Raw genomic sequence first — 18,596 nt, forward strand, 5'->3', positions numbered from 1 at the left:
GAAAAACTAAGCATCTGGATGATCTAAAATAAGAAAGCCTCTGTTCTCATGGAAAGATTCCTGGACAAAGAGTCCAGCTGCCTGGATCTCGTGCCACTTCTGCACTGCCCGATTGTGAGATCTTGGACACTAGCCTGACCATCCCCAGGTCCTCCTCCCTCCCTTATTATAGAATGAGGAGATTGAATTGGGTGAGCGTCGCTGTCTTCTCCAGCTCCGACGGTCTCTATCTGTAGGGGGGCAGTTTTGCCTGTTGTATATCAGGAATGACACTCTAGAACTTGTCTGCCAGTGATCTGACCCAGAAGTCTCTCCCTTGATTTCTGACTTTCATCCACTTCCTCAGTTTAGTCAAGTCAGCAGACTTTTACCTGTGGTGGACTTTGTGCCAGGCTCTTCCAAACCCACTTTCCTGCTAAGTTCATAAGCTGCTCATAACTTGCCCTGATATGGGAGAGTCCCGAGAGTGCCCCCTAGCTGTGTCTTTTCCTTGCCATGGTCTTTCTTTTTCCCCCCTCCCTCATGTGTTTATTTATTTATTTATTTTGTCTTTTTGTCTTTTTGCCATTTCTTGGGCTGCTCCTGTGGCATATGGAGGTTCCCAGGCTAGGGGTCTAATCGGAGCTGTAGCCGTCGGCTTACGCCAGAGCCACAGCAATGCCGGATCCTTAACCCACTGAGCAAGGGTAGGGACTGAACCCGCAACCTCATGGTTCCTAGTTGGGTTCGTTAACCACTGTGCCACGACGGGAACTCCTCATGTGTTTATTATGCCTCTCTGCAGGACAGAGTATGAGGGTTGGTAACAATTTATACTCTGTAGGTATTGGCATTGGAGTATGAGGTCCGTGGGGATCTGGGGGTGTTATAACCGATGTGGTCACTGGGTCTTTGTGCCCTGCCCAGGCCTCCTCAACCACCAAAAGGGATACTCATTCCACAAAAGCAGTTTTTTTCTGATTTAAATCCCTCTCCTCTGGTCACCTCTCTCACTCAGACAATGATTTCCTGAGCAAAGGCTGGGGCTAAGGTTTGGTTATGTCGTAGAGGTACCTGAGTCTCCTCTTCAATTCCTAGGCAACAGATAGGATGGGAAGATATGGAGGCACAGAGTTTCCCACAAAGTGTGGAAGGAGAGGAGACTGGAGGGTGCTAACTCTACGCCACAGCTACCGTAGAAAGAGGAGGCCCTGGGGTGGAGATCAGGAGGAGAGGGAGTGGAACGTGCGGAGGTCTGGGGAAAGGCTCTCCGGGCAGTGGGGACAGCAAGTGCAAACTCTCTGAGGTTGAACTGTACTTAGTGAATTCTGAAAACTCCAAGGAGGCAGCATATCTGAGGCCCAGTGAGCAAGGAGATGAGAAATAGTAGGTGAGATTGGAGAAGTGCCCAGGGGGCCAGACCACAGGGCCTTGTAGACCCCAGGCAGGATGTTGGACTTCAATCTGAGTATGTAGAGACACCATCAGAGGGATTCGAATAAGGGAATAATGACAAAAGGTCTACATGACACGTAGAAAATATCCCATAGGGGCAAGGATAGAGGCAGGAAGACCTGCTAGGAGGCTGGTACATAGTCTGGGGAGAGGGAAGCATTGTTATAGTTGAATTGATCAGAGTGTAGCCAAGACTCTTCCCTTTGAGAGTCACTGGGCCAATTCTAGAACATCCTGACAGAGAGACAGGGAACCCTGGGCAGCCTGAGGATGGAGAAGAGGAGACGGTGGTTTTTTTTTTTTTTTTTTTTTTTGGTCTTTTTAGGGCCACACCCATGGCCCATGGAGGTTCCCAAGTTAGGGGTCGAATCAGAGCTACAGCTGCTGGCATATATCACAGCCACAGCAACACAGGATCTGAGCTGTGTATGCGACCTACACCACAGCTTACGGCGATGTTGGATCCTCAACCCACTGAGCGAGGCCAGGGATCAAACTTGCATCCTCATGGATGCTAGTCAGATTCATTTCCACTGAGCCATGACAGGAACTCTAGAGATGGAAGATTGAGCGGGGCCTCGGCAGGGACTCTGGAACCAGACCCTTGCTGACTGCGTGACTTTGGGAAAAATATTTAATCTCTTGAGGTGTCTCAGTTTACTCATCTGTAAAATGGGGATAATAATAGTTACTACTTCTTAGAGTTTTTGTAAAGGTTAAGTGACTCCAAGTATAACATTCTTGGAGCAATGCCTTGCACAGAGTGAGGGTGCTCTGCGTGCTGGCTAAGGCTTCTGCTGCTATCGTCCTAAGATGTGTGTGCTGCGGGAACTGAGTGACAATCACTGGAGCACCTAATTGCCACTGGCCTTGGTCCTGAACACACGGATCAACTCCTTCTTCTTGGAGGCCCTCTCTTAGCCTTCACCAGACCCCCCAGGCTCAACCCTCCCCCTCATTGTAATCCTTCCTAGAGGCATTCCCTGTCCCTGCCGTCACATCCTACCCCCCACTCCGCTACGTGTTGCACTGCAGGAAGCATGTTCTGCACTCACACCTCCAGGGTGCACCTCACAGATGCGGCTGTGCCTGGCCCTGCTTTTGCTTAGTGATGAAGCTGGGGACTCTTTGGTCTGGGTCTGCATGTCTCGAGCCTGTGTCCTTTCTGCTTTACCTCTGCCAGGTCTGGCACCACTTGCTTTGTTAATGGAGAATTTGTCAGGTAATGGGAATAATTAGCACAGTGGGGGCCTCACTGTGCCCTGGAAAGAGAACAGAGAGAGCCATCCCAGCAGCCCCAGACATGATTGCTGGGCAGGCTTATTTTCTCTTGTCTGCATCTCTCTACCCATCTTTGCATGTATTTGATTTTTTTTTCTTTTTGTGTAGAGAGAGTTGGCTAGGAGAAAAGACCCGTAAATTGCACTCTTGCTGGGCTGGTGCTGTGAAAGCTGGATAAGATTGTCTTCTCGGACTGAATAATTTCCCTCTCCCCCTACCTCTGTTAGGGGGGAAGATCGGCTGAGCACCTAGTTGATTTTCTCCTCCATCTCTCTTTCTCATCCCCCCTGCCCCCATCCAGCCCTCCCCTCTCCCCTTCTCCTTGTACCCTCATGTAAAGAACTCACTCACTGACTCGCAATTGAATCCTTTTTAATGGTCCCAAGAGGCAAGGATCTTGAAGGGTGATTATCTTCGTTATAAATTATTAACTCTTCTAGCAGCCAGATGGCTTCCCAACCCATGGCTTGGATCTCTGGGCTGGGAGGCCTGCTTGCTGGGAGAGGAGGGGACAGGAAGGGAGGAGGCTGAATGGGGAACGACCACAGCTTCTTGGGTTCCTGGATGCACCTGGGATGTTGGGGATCCTGGTGGGGCACCTTGCAAGGCTTCAATTCTGTGGTCTGCTGGGAAGAGTTTGTTATGGTTGGGTTTTGTCTACTAGACAACTCCAGGCTCCCCTGGGGATGGAGTAAAAGTGGTAGGTGGGGAAGAGATTAAGGCTATGCATTGCTTTTGGTATGAATCTTAGAAGATTGTCAAGTATGGCAAGAAGGCATAGTCATTGCCTTACATTGTGTCATCTTTTACCTCCTTGGATGTTCACAGCACGCTGAAAGGTGTATTCATTGCTCTACCCGACTTACAAGAGAAAAAAGTAAAAACTGGATAGATAATAGAGTTTCCCATAAGGTCACTTGGCCAATAGTTAGTGGAAAGACAGAGCAAGATTCTGACTCTTGGTCTGGTGGTCTTTCCCCCATAGAAGACTCCTCAGTGACCTATGCTCTGTAGCCTTCAAGTTTCCACGTAAGTTCCCCTTCCTCCGAGAAGTCTTCCCTGACCACAGTAGGCCAGAGTCATCTCTTGTTCTTCTGGACTCTGTTGTACTCCATGCATAGACCTCTTTAGCGCTGGACATGCAACTCCACGAGGTTTCTAATCCCTCCTGGGATATCTCCAATGACGGGGTAGCCCACTTCACCTGGAGGTGTTCTGTGTGTAAGATGAGGATGCAAATACTCCATCTAGAATCTCCATTCACTAGATGCAATTCTGTCCTTGAGGGAAATGCAGAACCTTTGGGATCTCCTTCCAATTTAAGAATGCCTCAGACCCTTGAAGGTACTCTTCTTGCTACTGCTGAGTCGTTTCTATAAGTCAAAACAAGCTGGTATCTCCAAAGTTTGCCCATGCAGAGACTCAGGTGTGACATTTCACATTGCCTATGTTGTTGGGCTGAAGTTTAAAAGATGTCTATCTGTCCAGGTTACTTTCCCTGAGCAGGTCAGGCAAGATGCCAACATCAGCCATGGTGCTAGGAGGAAATACAAGCATCGAGGACAACAGTAACCACAGCATCATCATCAGCATCATCATCATGTTAGCCGCAGCTAACATTTACTTGGAACTTATCTGTGCTGAGCACTGCTCAGAGGGCTTTGCCCTTATTAAGTGCCCTACTGTGGTAACTCAACTCTATTTTGCAGATGAGGCAACTGAACAAGTCACAGAGCAGGTAAGTGACTTGTTCCAGGTCACTCAGGTAGCAAGTGGCACATCTGGCACTTGAACCCAGGAGCTCTAGCTCCAGAGCCCGTGCCTTTAACCTCTATGAAAGGGGTACTTTCTCTGACACCTATCTTCTCCATGGACCTTAGAGACTGACCTCTGCCTATACTAGGTAGAGCCTGCTTCTCATTTTTGGTCTAGCTTCTTATATCATTTTAGCTTATGTTTTTCCTCTCTACTAATATCTAAGTGCCTTTCAGGGTTTGAACTATTTTTTAAAATTTTTATATCTATACCATAGGTGCTCCATGATTTTAAAAATGTTATCGAAAGACTTCCTTTCAATCCACTACCTCTGGCTTACCTACACCTCCCTCAAAAAGGTGGGGCTCAGAATAAAAATCTATTGACCAGCACCAAATTGACACTGGTCATTTCCTGTACAGTATATTGTAATTAAGGTAGTTTAAAATTGCCTTTGGTTATCGGGCAACCACAAAACACTACGTATACATAAAACATCTTGTCCATATAATTCTTCAGTTCTTGCTTGCTATATAGTTATAAGTTGCACCCTCCATCTCATGGGTTGTTTATTTTGGAGGATCAAGTTGTATAACTTTCCACTCACCTCCATTAGATTTTCATCCTGTTAGGCATAGGCTGTATTTAAGCCTGCCGTGACATCTTGATCCCACAGCATCAACCAGCACACTCTCTCTTAGGGTCACTTCATCCACAGTCATGAACAGTTTCATCCAAACACTTCCCTCTGTTCAGGCTCTTAATAAATATGAAGAATGCAACAGGGTTTGACCTCGGATTAGAACCTGCCTCCCCAAACCTTCATTGTCACTCCTTCTTTGAATGCTACTGTTTAGCTGGTGACAAGTCTATGTGGTTTGGTACACCTCATATCCCCCATATCATGAGATACTTTTTCAAAAGATCTGCAGAATTCCATATATATTTTAACTTTTTTGTGTCTCTACTATAACAGATTTACTTATCTTCAAAGAAAGGGAGTTTAGTTTGGTCTGATATGACTACTTCTTAGTTCTTATAGAACTCAGTTTTTACAGAAAGAAAAGTGTGATAGTTCAAGTTTGTTTTTTTTTTTGTTTTTTTTTTTTTTATTTTCCCACTGTACAGCAAGGGGGTCAGGTTATCCTTACATGTATACATTACAATTACAGTTTTTCCCCCACCCTTTTATGTCTCCTCTCTTCCTTCACTGTGCCCGTCTCAGCACAATATAAACTTTAAATGCCCTTTTCCATATGACCATTTGCTAGATTGTAATTGAGGTCTTCAGAGGCTGTCTCCTTTCCTTTTCCTGAAAGGGGTAGGGACAGTGAACCAAGGGTAGGGTAAGATTGGTGGCCGAAGCACTGCTAAGACTGGAAGCAGGAAGTTCCCATGGTAACAAGCCCAACTGGCATCCATGAGGACACAGGTTCGATCCCTGTCCTTGCTCAGTGAGTTAAGGATCCAGCATTGCTGTGAGCTGTGGTGTAGGTCACAGATACAACTCGGATCTGACATTGCATTGGCTGTGGCACAGGCCGGCAGCTGTAGGTCCAATTCGACCCCTAGCCTGGGAACTCCATATGCTGTAGGTGCAGCCCTAAAAAGACAAAAAAAAAAAAAAACCCCAAAAAACAAAAAAAAACCAAAAAACAAACAAACAAAAAAACTAGAAACAGCTCAGGAGATTTCAGAAGAAAAGAGAAGGTGTAAGCAGGGATGGGAACCTCGAACATGAAAAAATTGTGAAATAACAACTGGGTATGCAGTGGACCTAGAAAGAGAGAAGGATGATGAGCTCCTTGTTCTAAAGCTTGGGGGATATCTGCCCCTATTTTCCTAGGTAAGAGATTGGTGTTGACTTAGGGATCTGTAAGTAGGGGATTCCAGCCTGCAAATGGAGAGTAGTAATAATTTTCTTTAAAACTCTCCTTCAGGTGACAATAAAATAATAAATACATGTTATGCATCAGGAAGTGTATTGAGTTGTTTTGCTTGAAGTATAACATGCATAAAGTGCAAACATCATAAATGTACAGCCCAGTCGAAGCATTTTCCCAAACTGAGCACCATGTGCAACATCAACCTGATCCAGAAATAGAACTTTGCCCCTTTGCCCTCTTGTAGTCATTAACCCCTGGACAGTAATCACTGTTGTCACACTGAACAGTAGAGAATGATTTTTGCCTCAGTTTGTTCCTTGTATAAATGGAACACATAGAGAATGTGTGCTTCTGTGAGATCCATCATGTTGCTATCTGGGCGTGAAGACCAGTCACTCAATGATGTATGACGTTTTGCATGAATAGATGACAATTTGCTAATCCATTCTACTGCAGATGGACATTTGATTATTTTCTAGATTTTGGCTGTTATGACCAGTGCTGTTAGGAAGATTTTTGTGTATGTCTTGGGTTGGATATATGTAAGCGTTTCTGTTGGTATACACCTAGGAGGGGAATTGTGGAGTCATGGGACAAAAATATTCAGTTTTAGTAGCTACTGCCATGTAGTTTTCCAAAAGTAGTTGTGTCTCTATACATTTTAAAATTTCATGAAGTCCCAAACTACTCTATGAGATAGGTATTATCATTATCTCTCTCCCTCTTTTTTTTTTTTATGAATAAACAAAGACTCAGAGAGTTTCCCAAGGCTAAATAGCTATAGTAATGAAAGCGTGGGTTTAAATCCAGCTCTGCCTGCCTGACACCAAAACCTATGCTCTTCATCACCACTCTCAACTACTTTCATATCTCAGAGAGAATTCTTGACTTCATCTCCCTCCCTGCTTGCAGTATAGCCTTTGCTGTTGCATTAAGATAGAGAATACCAAGTATGAGGGGCTTCTCTAGTGATAGAGTGTCAAGACGGACATGGTTTAGTTGACAGAGTGAATCTGTGAGGCCACTGTGCCAGAATAAGCCTGCATAACCCTCCAGAACTCCTGGGCATAGAGCACGCCCACATCCTCGGCCTTTTCAAGGACATGGACAAGAAGGGTGGAGAGCATTGGTGGAGGGAGTGAGACATCTGACATGTCTCTCAAGTTATAAAGAGTTCTGCCAGGTATGGGTGGCTGTGGGTGACCATATGAAATGAAGCTTCTGTTGATGTGTCAACGACAGTCTTTTTTAAGGTCTAGCATTAGGACTATATCAGTCAGGACTCTTGGTCACAATCCAACTCATATTTGTTTAAGCAAAAAGAAAAGTTTTGGTTCATGTAATGAAAGTCACAGGATCTCTTGGGCTTCAGGCCTGGCTGCATATAGGTGCTAAAACATCACCAGAAATCCATCTCTATACATCTTTTGGCTCTACTTCTTTGTTGTATTCATTATTAGACAATATCATCTCAAACAGTAACAATGGTATTGCTCATTGATTCTGGGCTTCACTGTAATAGTTTGACGAGGAGGTAAAAAGAGAGTGCCCTTCTCTCAGTAATTCCAGCAAAAGTTCCAGAGTAAACTGTAATTTGACTCAGTTTGGGTGACAGGCCCATCATGCACTAATCACCGTGGCAGGAAGTTGGGATGTTCTAATTGGGTCAACTGGGTCACAGGATCTGGGGTTGGGATGAACTGTCTAAATGACCTGGACTGAGACTGGTGGTGAAATCATTTTACCTTCAAAGTAGAGCAGTGGGTATGGTGAAAGGGAGGCAAGGAGAACCAACAGAGAACCATTATAGGGATTTTTCTGGTCCTGGGGAGGGACGTAAGAGGGGTGCTAGTGAGAAGTTCTAGAGGAAGAACTGGCCAGCCTAGTCTGAAGCACTGGGCACTGGCCTTCCCACCTACAGTGATTCTAGACCCAGGCCTCACTTTCCCCTGAGTCTGTCTCCAGGGAGCGGAAGAACTGTGGGGAAGGGGTGGAGGGGCAAATGGCAGCCAGATCTGAGCGATGCCGGTGGCAAATAGTCCATGTGTCAGAATTGTGTAGTCCCCCTACCACCTCCTAAGCAGTCTGATCAAGAGACATTTGCAAAGATGTTAACCCCACATAAGAAGTGTGCCGTTTGATAATTATGTAAATTAGCTGGCAATTAGATAATGTCACTCACTTTGCCTCTCCTGCTAGATTCTCACACAGCAGATAAGCATTTTGAGCTGTACTGGCCTGGGCCCTCCCTACAGGCACTGGAGCAAGCCAGCTGCAGCTCTGGCTGCCTCCTATGGCTCAGTAGAGGGTGGAAGTTGGCTGACCAGGTGGAGAGGGATCCTTGGCTCCCCTTTCCCCATTTCTTGAGCCTGGCATAGCCCTGCCTGAGGGCTAAAGGCTAAATGCCTTGGGCATATATGAAGTATAAAGTCATCTCTAGCTTGTTGCTGGGTGATGGTAGCAGTTTTCCAGAGGCCAGGGGAATGTCCAGAGTCCAAGAAAGAAACGCAAATGCCTTAGGAGAGATGTGGGCGGACCATAGGGTGTCAAGTCTAGATTAACTCAGTTCTGATGTTACCAGTCCGGAAATCAGATCCTAGCTGGCACCTGTGGGAAAGGAAGCTTGGTTTTCCTCAGTCAGCCTTTCCAATTCCTCATGATGCAGGCAGGGGAAGGTCAGGAGTCCCAGGGCTGGTCTGAGCGAGAGGAGACAACTGATGATCTGAAGGGGGAGGCTCAGCAGGCAGGGTAGAGCAGCCACCCCAAAGCAGGCTGGGTCAGTTCCCATGATCCCCCTCACAGCAGAGTGGTCCCAGACAGCTTAGTTCTTAGTTCATGGGTTACGCCAGAACACTAGGCATGTGGAGTCGTCAGAGGTTGGCATCCGGGGAAGTATGGTGGTGCAAGGATTGCTGTCATCGTACAAAGTGGAGAGGTGTGGAGGCCACCACATGGAACAGAAGTCAAATGGTCCTCAGGGATGCTCTTCAGCTTCTGTTTTTACTATTCCTTCTTCCTATACCTGTTGTCTGAGCTCCCACTGCATGCCTAAGCCATGCAGCAGCACCATGGTGAACAGTCCATGCCCCCAGGGAACTTCCCATGGAACTTCCAGAGCCTGGACGCTTTATTGCTCTGCTTTGTGTCTCTAAAATGCACCTTCCCCATGACTTTGTGATGCCTCTGAAGGCGAGAAACATGTCTTATTCTGCTTTGATCCAGGAGTGGCTGGAATAAATCGGAGCTCAATAAGTAGTTAGATGGAATTGAGCAAGTCATTTAATTTCTACAGACACACAAGTGACTTTCAGAGGCCCACAGGCGAGTTGATCACCTAGACCAGTCTCAAAGCTTCTGGGGCTATCCATTTAGAGGGACTCCCATGTCCCTGCTCATCCACATCACTGGGCCCTCCAGCTGAGTGTCTTTGCCTCCCATGGAGGGTCCCATTTGCTTTAGCCATCTGGGTCTGGGCCTTGTCCAGTCGGCTGTACTGCTGGGTTTAAACTGTTCGGACAGGGAGTGGAGAGGGAGCTGCAGCAGCCAGAGTGGTGTCACCAAGAAAACACTTTCTCAGCAAGCCTCTGGGGCTCACACACCAAGGGCTCTGATATGTACTGTGTGATTTTTACATGTCCAGCTCATCACTGTTTCCCCACTTGGGCTGCTCCTTTGGAGAGGCGTGTTCTTTGTGGTCACACCTGTCCTGTTCCCCACTCTTCTAAACCAGATGCATGACAGGGGGAGGGGACAGGGAGCAGCTGTCCTCTGAACCCCTTCCCCCAAAGTGGCCCATTTTCAAAAATTTGATTAAAGAAAATATGCAGGCATGGCAGATGCTGGGACCAGAAAAAGCCCTCTTTTTGGGACAAGAGTCTCCTTTACCCCTGGGATATTGCCTTTTGCCTTGGTTGGCATAACTCACCTCATGCACTGATCACATCGTTAGACTGGGTCACGTTTCATCCTCTGGCTGCCTGATACCATCTCTGGCTTCAGGTCTTCCACTCACTCCATTCCAACAGCACTGGCCTCCTTGCTATTCTTCAAACATACCAGCCTGCTCCAGCCACAAGACTTTTGCACTATTATGGAACATTCTTCCCAGATATTTATGTGGCTAATTCTCTCACCCTTTTTCAAGACTTTCTTGAAGTTTCTTAAGTCTTTGCTGACTCTGATTTTTGGTGTTTGCCTGTTTCTGTAGTATAAATACTCCTAGCAGCAGTGACTTTATGCTATCAAAGTCATCAGCCAGCTCAAAAATTTCTGGTGTGTTAACAGTTGGTTCTCACAAGCCTGCATGAGTTGGCACCTCCACAATGCTGTGCCCATGTTCCAGTTACGCATCCTTTGCAGCCCGGGAAATGCCCATGCCACACTTTGGGAGACACTGTGTGGACAAGACTTTATGTAGAACCAAGACTTTCCTTATGATGGATTTAATCTGCCTCTTGGTGGTTGGGTTTGTTTGTTCAGCAGAAATAGGCTTATTATTCCTGGTTAAGGAACAGCCTTTTCCTCTTCAAAGCAGGGCTAATAACTAACTTTACTAATGTGATCATTATAAAAATAAGCAGTCATGGTCTGGCAGTGACCATTGGTGAATGATCAAATATGCCAATTAATAATCAGCAACTTGCATAGCTCTTGGGAATTATACTCATTGCTCTCATTGAAACAGAGAAGTCTCCACTCAGCTATGAGTGCCAGAGTCTGAAACCAGAGCACCCGCCTGACTGGGGCTGATGCATTTCCAGTCAGTATAAAACAGGTGTAATGTGCTCTAGGTCTGTGACAGTTCATTTGTTGTCCAGTCTGTAGTTTTCTTTTTAATTTAAAAAATGTATGTTTTAATATACTGTCCCCACTCCACAGACTTGCACACACTCACATGTTACAGACATACACCAATGACCGCTTCTTATCCCTTCCTTGCTAGACAGGGAAGGAAGGAGCCTCGTGTTTATTGATCACTACTATGTATATAGCCCATGCTAGAATCTTCCAATACATGATCTCATTGAATCCTTTATGCCAACCTTGGAAAGAAGCTTTTATTTTCTCTACCTTACAAATGAAAAAATAGAAGCTTATATAAATTATCTGTTCAAAGTTCCACATGTAAGAGTTCAGCCTCTTTTGAAGCCTGAAGCATATATTTTTTCCCTTAAGATATTTTCCCCAACATTTTCTAAGAGTGTTTTTTGCTCTTTACTCACCTTCTAGTTTATTTTTACTGATTCCTATAAGTATTTGTTTCAAAAATGTAAAGATAAGGATCTGTCTTAGGCTGCCTACACCAAACATTGGATTGTCAAATTGAAAAAAAGTCTAAAAAAAAAGTGTCATTTTCATGTCTTTTTTAGATAAATAAGTGAAAATTGTGTGTGTGTGTATATGTATGTTGTTTTTGTGTGTGTGCATATTTGAGTGCATAAAATATCAGCACTTATCTTAAAAATAAATTTTGGCTCTGTGACCCTGAGATATGAATATTGTAAAAATGTGCTGATATGGCTTTGGGGGTTTTATACTATTTTTGCATACAGAAAAACTGAGGACATCATTAGTAGCTGAACTTGGGGTCCTGAAGTAGCTGTGGGAGAACTGGGGCCCTCTCTGCTGTAAGCACCAAGCACTGTGGAAATCACTAGAATAGCAGCCAGCACTCCATCAATACTTGTGAAGCAGAATGCAATAATTCCTAATTCTTGTCTCTCTCCCCCACCCCTTCTTCCTGCAGGTCTTTTCTCTGGAGTCCTGGGAGGCAGGTTATGGGCAGGACTGCCTCTGGCCTGCACCATGAAGCCTGAGCCTGCTTCCACTCTGCCCAGGGCCCTGCTCTGCCTGAGCGCTCAGCTCCCAGCTGCCCCCTTCCCTGCGGCCTCCTGCTACTAGGAGGTGGACCTTCGGGACTGGTCCTTGGTCTGTTTCTACCTTTCACGTGGCTCAGCTCACCACTCACTCCTCCTCCATCACGGCCCCCCCGACCCCAGCCCTCTCGCCGGCCTCCTTGGCTGGGGCGTTCGGGGGTCTGTTGGGAGGAGTGCATTGCTGAAGGCTTCTACCTGCTGTGCACTTTCTCCTCCTCGAATCAAGGCCTCCGGATCCACATGGATAGCTGAGATCTTTTCTTGGAGAAAGACACTTGGCTTCTCACTCTGCACCCTCACTTTCCCCACCTGCTTGCCCTCTGCTGCTGCCCTGTTTGTCCCCTCTGTCTCTTTACTGAATTTCTTGCTTGTGTGCCCATCTGGGGCTATCTCACCCACTTTCCTCCTTCCTCACCCTCTTGGTGTGTGTGTTCGTCCTTCTTCCTGTGTGCGCTCTGTCCCCTTGCCCACCTCCTCTTCCTCCCTCCTTTCCACTGCAAAGGGGGCTTGTCCCCTGAGGGCTGTTCCCTGCCTGTCTGCCCCTCCGGGCTTGGTCCCAGCAGCCAAAATGAGCTTCACCACACACTCGGTTTTCTTCACCCTGAAGGTGAGCGTCCTGCTGGGGTCCCTGCTGGGGCTCTGCCTGGGCCTCGAGTTCATGGGCCTCCCCAACCAGTGGGCACGCTACCTTCGCTGGGATGCCAGCACGCGCAGTGACCTGAGCTTCCAGTTCAAGACCAACGTCTCCACGGGGCTGCTCCTCTACCTGGACGACGGCGGCGTCTGTGACTTCCTCTGCCTCTCCCTGGTGGATGGCCGCGTGCGGCTCCGCTTCAGCATGGACTGCGCAGAGACTGAAGTGCTGTCCCACAAACAGGTCAATGACAGCAGCTGGCACTTCCTCATGGTGAGCCGAGACCGCCTGCGTACGGTGCTGGTGCTGGATGGCGAGGGCCAGTCGGGGGAGCTGCAGCCCCAGCGTCCCTACATGGATGTGGTCAGTGACTTGTTCCTTGGCGGAGTCCCCGCGGACATACGACCTTCTGCCCTGACCCTTGATGGAGTACAAGCCATGCCCGGCTTCAAGGGATTAATCCTAGATCTCAAGTATGGCAACTCAGAGCCTCGGCTTCTGGGGAGCCAGGGCGTCCAGCTGGATGCCGAGGGACCCTGCGGCGAGCGTCCCTGTGAAAATGGTGGGATCTGCTTTCTCCTGGATGGCCACCCCACCTGTGACTGCTCTACCACTGGCTATGGTGGCAAGCTCTGCTCGGAAGGTAAGGTCCTTTTCCCTGTCCCTCTGTTGCTAGAGGCACAGCCAGTGGGTTGGGTAAGGACCAAGACCTCTGACAGAAACCAGCTCCGTCACTGAAGTGCATCTTCAGCTGCATGTTAGATAATTGGGTCCCTTTCCCTGAGGAGGTGGTAGAAACCCTTTCTTGCTCTCAATGGAAAATCCATCAGACCTCAGCAGGAAGAGAATCCTGACTACTCAACCGTGGGCTCCTTACGCAAATGTTTGGCTGTATTCGAGACGCTAGATAGACTACAGTCTGTGCCCTCGCTCGGTTCCTCCCACCACAGTGTAGCTCAGCAGGATCAGCACAAGGCAAGAAGTCAGATAAAAATGGGCAAACTGGTTATCTCTGTCCCTCCTGGTCCTTTGAGAACTGGGCTCCTGGGGATAAATGGGAAACTCCTTATTGTCCCTATCATCCCTGACATAAAGAGCAAAGAAGAATGAGGGTGGGTGGACTGGAAGTCTGCACTTGGCCCTGCTATAAACTCAGCTCTTCAGCTGTGCGCCTCCTCTCACAATCTTCTGAAAGGTAGACAAAGCATCTGGGGACGGGCCTGCTCACCTCCTTGTTCTAGCACAAAGATTTCGCATGTGGGGTTCCTCATTTCTGTCCTCTCCATGCACTGAGAATGGTACAAGAAGGCACAGAGGTTGACAGGAGCATTATCCAGCAAGCCCCAGAGGAAGCTGACAGTACTCAGCATAGCCTTGGAGAACCTCCCAAGTTCAACTGCGAGGTCCCGGGGGGAGGGAAGGAGGGATTTATGCCCAAAGACTTAGGCTGCCCTCATCTTGTTCACCAGATTCTGATTATTTGGGATTATACAGGAGAGAAGTGGTCCAGGCCTTACTTTGGCAAATACTTAGAATCCAGATTCCTGGACTCGCCGAAGGCCTAGATTTCAGTAAGAAGAACCATTGACAAAGTAACCATATGGGTTATGTATATTGGGAGATTGGGATGAGTAGGAGCCAAGAAAGTTACGTTTCCTCCTGTCATTTTTTGAGTGAAGCTCTGGATTCCTCTGGAGGTATCTGTATCACCATCCCATGTTGGTTTCTTCATGGAGGTGGTGGGATGGTTATAGGGCAGCACAGTGGCTTCCCAGCCTTGGCTGCATATTAGGATCACCTGGAGGAATTAAAAGACTCTCAAGCCACACCTCAGACCAGTTCAGTCAGAACCTCTAGAGGGTGGTGTTCAAGCATCAGTATATTTTTAAAGCTCCCCAGGTGATTCCATTGTGTAGCCAAAGTTGGGAACCAACAGGTCATGGGAGGTCAAGTAGGTGGGGCAGGTGAGTGTCTTAGCGCTGACTCCCAGGATCTCTTCCTTCATGTGAGGTGCCACTGCCTTGGGATTTGAAATCATAAACAGTGTCTGAGGTGTTCCTTAAACTTTTCCAGAACAGCCTAACCCCGAAAGCAGGTTGTGGTTGATACGAACTTTAGCAACCAGCAGGTATTAATTTTTGTTTTTTAATCAGAACAGTTTATTTCACAGGTGGTACACGCTGACGACTAGGACACTTTGGGGATCTTGCTGGAAGGCTCCTTGTAGGTCAAGTACAGGCTATCGCAAGAGTGCTCCCCAGGTCTCCACTGTTTCTGGGTTGGGCATCATGCTTCCCCTTCTGTGGGTGGGCGGCACGAGAGGGAGATGCAGGACATGTATGTCATCCTTTTCTGGCTTCTGTTTTCCCCACTGAATCTACTAGAAAAAGGGTTGGGGAAGAAGGGCGGAGGCACTCCCAACCTACAAGGCCACTTTGGGACAGTGGTCACTGAAGCACTTAGCACACAAGCGGGTCCCTTCTGGAGCTGACTGCTGTTCCAAAGCTTCTTGGCTTTGGAGAAAGTTCTGCTTGAAGACGCTGACATGATCACTTGTTTTCTCCTTCACCCAAAGAATCTGTTCTGTTCTCAGAACTTGCTTTGAACGAGCTGGCATTCTTCCTTTCTAGGGACCATGGTGTTTGCAAGTGTGTTGTTAACTTGCTGATTATCCCTGATTGCATTTTTTGTGTTTAAGAAGAACTCATTTCCTCTGGGCAGGTTTGGATCAGCACTTTTCTGCAGGAAGAATCTCTATACTGTATATGTATACAATCTCTCTCTCTCTTTTGGATTGTGTGTGTGTGTGTGTGCGTTTCAGAGCTCCAACAGAATTTCTTAGGAGCTGATGCTAGGCATTTTTTTTTTAACAGCTGAATACAATACATATGTTTTAATAATAGTTCTTTCTCTAGGGTTTGGATCATCTTGTGGTCATGGACTGATACCCCTACCTGTAGAAGGCAAACACACATCGCAGCTCGTTTATTCTCCTGAGTTTATATAATAAATAAACACTCTAGTAACTAATACTTGGTGGGTTTGGAGCGGTGCAAAGGTTGAGGCGAGGGTGAACATTGAGGAAGAATTTATGAATAGAGTTCTGAATTTACAGAATTTTCTATTGATGACTTGAAGCCTATTGATCCTGGTAATTGTCATTATGTCTAATCAATCACAAAAGTGCCCTTCAGACTTTTAGAAAATATCCATTCTCTCTACACACAGTTAATTTTTAGAGTGGGAGAAAACTCACCTGTGAAATATGTAGGGGGAAAAATATCACAGCGGCAGCTAAGTGTCAAGCTGATCTGTGTAAAACAAGAGACATAGCCTAAACAAATGCCTACCCATTTTCCTAAAGACAGTGTGAGGTGGGTAGTGAGGGTGCTTCTATTCCCTCTTCTCTCCCCCATTTTAAATTGCACCTGTCACAGAACTGAAACCAGGGAACTTAATCCCAGCAGTGGGTCCTATGTGCCAGGTTCTGATCGTCCCACTTAGCAGGATGGGTCCTGCCATTTGATTGTGTGAGGGCTTGTACCCTGCACGGAAGATTCATTTGTACTTCATGCTTTAGCAGTTTAAGAGCAGGAAGAGCTCCTGCAGCTTCAGATGGATGTGGTCGGGGCCTGTTGGAGGCGCTCTCTGCGGTCCATTAGCTTCTAGCATGCTGGCAGTACTGATGTTTGCTCGGCCTGTCTGGCTTTCCATGCCTCAGTGGCTCCAAAATGCCTCCATGCTGCACCCCAGGAAGAATGCACAGATGGGCCTTTCTCTTCTATTTGCTTTGGGGCTATTTTGATCTCCTGCTGGGTATCTTTTCTAGGTAAGACCCACAAGACACCAGAGATAGCTGCTCTGGGAGAGTTGAGCCTAGGGGGAAGGGCTCTGGACACCATATCTTCTGTTTCCTATGGTGAAAGGCTATTAGCTCTGGCTGCAGATGGAACGCCACACAGCCTACTTGGGAAAACTTCCTTCCGAGACTCCCAGCCCAATTAATGGTCACACTGGACATTCTGGCCCATGATGGAGGGAGAAGAGGTCCCATATTTTTACTTCTAGGTTGTTATGTTTATAAATAAAATGTTTGGGTTCTCAACTTCAGATTTGTTCCAGTTGAATTTTAATCTTGCCCAAAGTGACTGTAAAATTATGCATATATGGGAGTTCTCATTGTGGCTTAGTGGTAATGAATCTGACTAGTATCCATGAGGATGCAGGTTCCATCCCTGGCCTCACGCAGTGGATTAAGGATCCCATGTTCCTGTGAACTGCAGGTTCCAGACGTGGCTCAAATCTGATGTTGCTGTGGCTGTGGTGTAGGCCAGCAGCTCCAGCTCTGATTTGACCCCTAGCCCGGGAACCTCCATATCCCACGGGTGCAGCCCTAAAAAGCAAAAAAAAAAAAAAAAAGTGTATCTGATTTGGAATATAGTTGAGTTGTGGTGGCGCATATTCACCTGCCCCTTTTCAGTTCAGCACAGCATGTCCTGTTATGGGCATCCTTGAAGCTCACCTGGCAATAAAGAAGTATCTTCGGTTCCTTTCAGAGAGGAGCTCCCTTATGAGTCACTAAGGAGTTTGTCATTACCTTGAAATGGTTTTAAACTTGATTGTTTATTTTTAAAACTTTTTTTAGATATGAATTGCATGTATTGAATTGCTCAACTACCTTCTGGTCATGAGGAATTGATTCATTGCGTAGGTGTATAAATTGCAGTACCGCTTTCCCTGAGGAGTTCATTTAGCATGAAGTCAGCCTGTTGCAGGTGGGGTGGGGTCAAGGAAAGATGGAGAAGCTTTCACAGGTTGATCTCTACTCCCAAATCTTATTACATGGGTCTGCCTATGTCACTTATCATTTGTGTGCCCATAGTTTTAGGCAAATTCATTGAAGAGACAGGGAGTCCTATTCATTGGCAAAAAGAAAGAAAGAAAAAAAGTTGGTTAGTTGCTATCTTTCCCTGCTGACTTGAGCAGGTGCCCAGACCAAAAGATGCTTGTTTTGCATCTCAGCTGTTAAGTTTTCAGGTGTTGGGATCCTACAGTGAAGTGTAGCGATGAGTGTGGGTGATGGTGGCCAGAGTCTCATGACAAGCTCACTGTTGTGTGGTACCCACTAGCCTCGCATTCCCCATCCCTCCTCCTCTCTGCAGCTGACCTCCTACTCAGGCTGTTTTGATTGATGGCTCAACACCCCTGTGTGACCTTGGTATGCCTTCCTGAAAAGTGAATTTCAATTAGTTTTCTTTTTATTGAGAATCTTGTGTCTCTTCCCCCATTTCTCAAAGCCAGAACTATGATGGAAAGGTGTTCCAAGAGGGTGTGCTTACCCCCGCAGTTTACCAAGGGCCAAAGTCCGTGCATGCTGTAGTTAAGGTACCAATGATTGCCTCAGCTGGATCCTCCTGTTTGGGGCACTTGGGTAAAAATACAGTCATCTCCCCTCCCCCTCCCCATTGCACTTCCTGCTGGAATAGCCACCTGGCTTTGTTCCTAACCATTGTCAACCCTGAATGGCCTTAGGAGGGGCAGGGAGTGGTGAGTAATCAGAGGGTAAAGGCTGGCTCTTTTTAGAATCCTTCCCCCTGGTGCGGAGACTGTAGCACACCAGCCAGAGGGCTGCAGCTTCAGAGACTCGATTTCCCGCCCAGCTTTTGGTGGCTTTAGGACCAGCCCCCCTCTCCACCAGCCCAGCCAGCCAGCCAGCAGGGGCTGTCGCTA

At 47.0% G+C, this 18,596-nt stretch overlaps 1 protein-coding gene across 31 annotated transcripts in view; it reads left to right on the forward strand.

Annotated features, from left to right (window-relative positions):
• Positions 1-18,596, forward strand: part of NRXN3 (neurexin 3) — a 1,647,030-nt gene that overhangs the window by 59,368 nt on the left and 1,569,066 nt on the right. For all 31 annotated transcript variants that reach the window (XM_021099958.1, XM_021099974.1, XM_021099978.1 and 28 more), the window contains exon 2: positions 12,103-13,509. In XM_021099958.1, coding sequence (XP_020955617.1) covers positions 12,801-13,509 — 709 coding nt within the window. In that variant the 5' untranslated portion in view covers positions 12,103-12,800. The remainder of the gene's footprint in view (positions 1-12,102; positions 13,510-18,596) is intronic.

The sequence above is a fragment of the Sus scrofa genome, chromosome 7 (genome assembly GCF_000003025.6).
Source record: "Sus scrofa isolate TJ Tabasco breed Duroc chromosome 7, Sscrofa11.1, whole genome shotgun sequence".
NCBI classification, from domain to species: Eukaryota; Metazoa; Chordata; class Mammalia; order Artiodactyla; family Suidae; genus Sus; species Sus scrofa.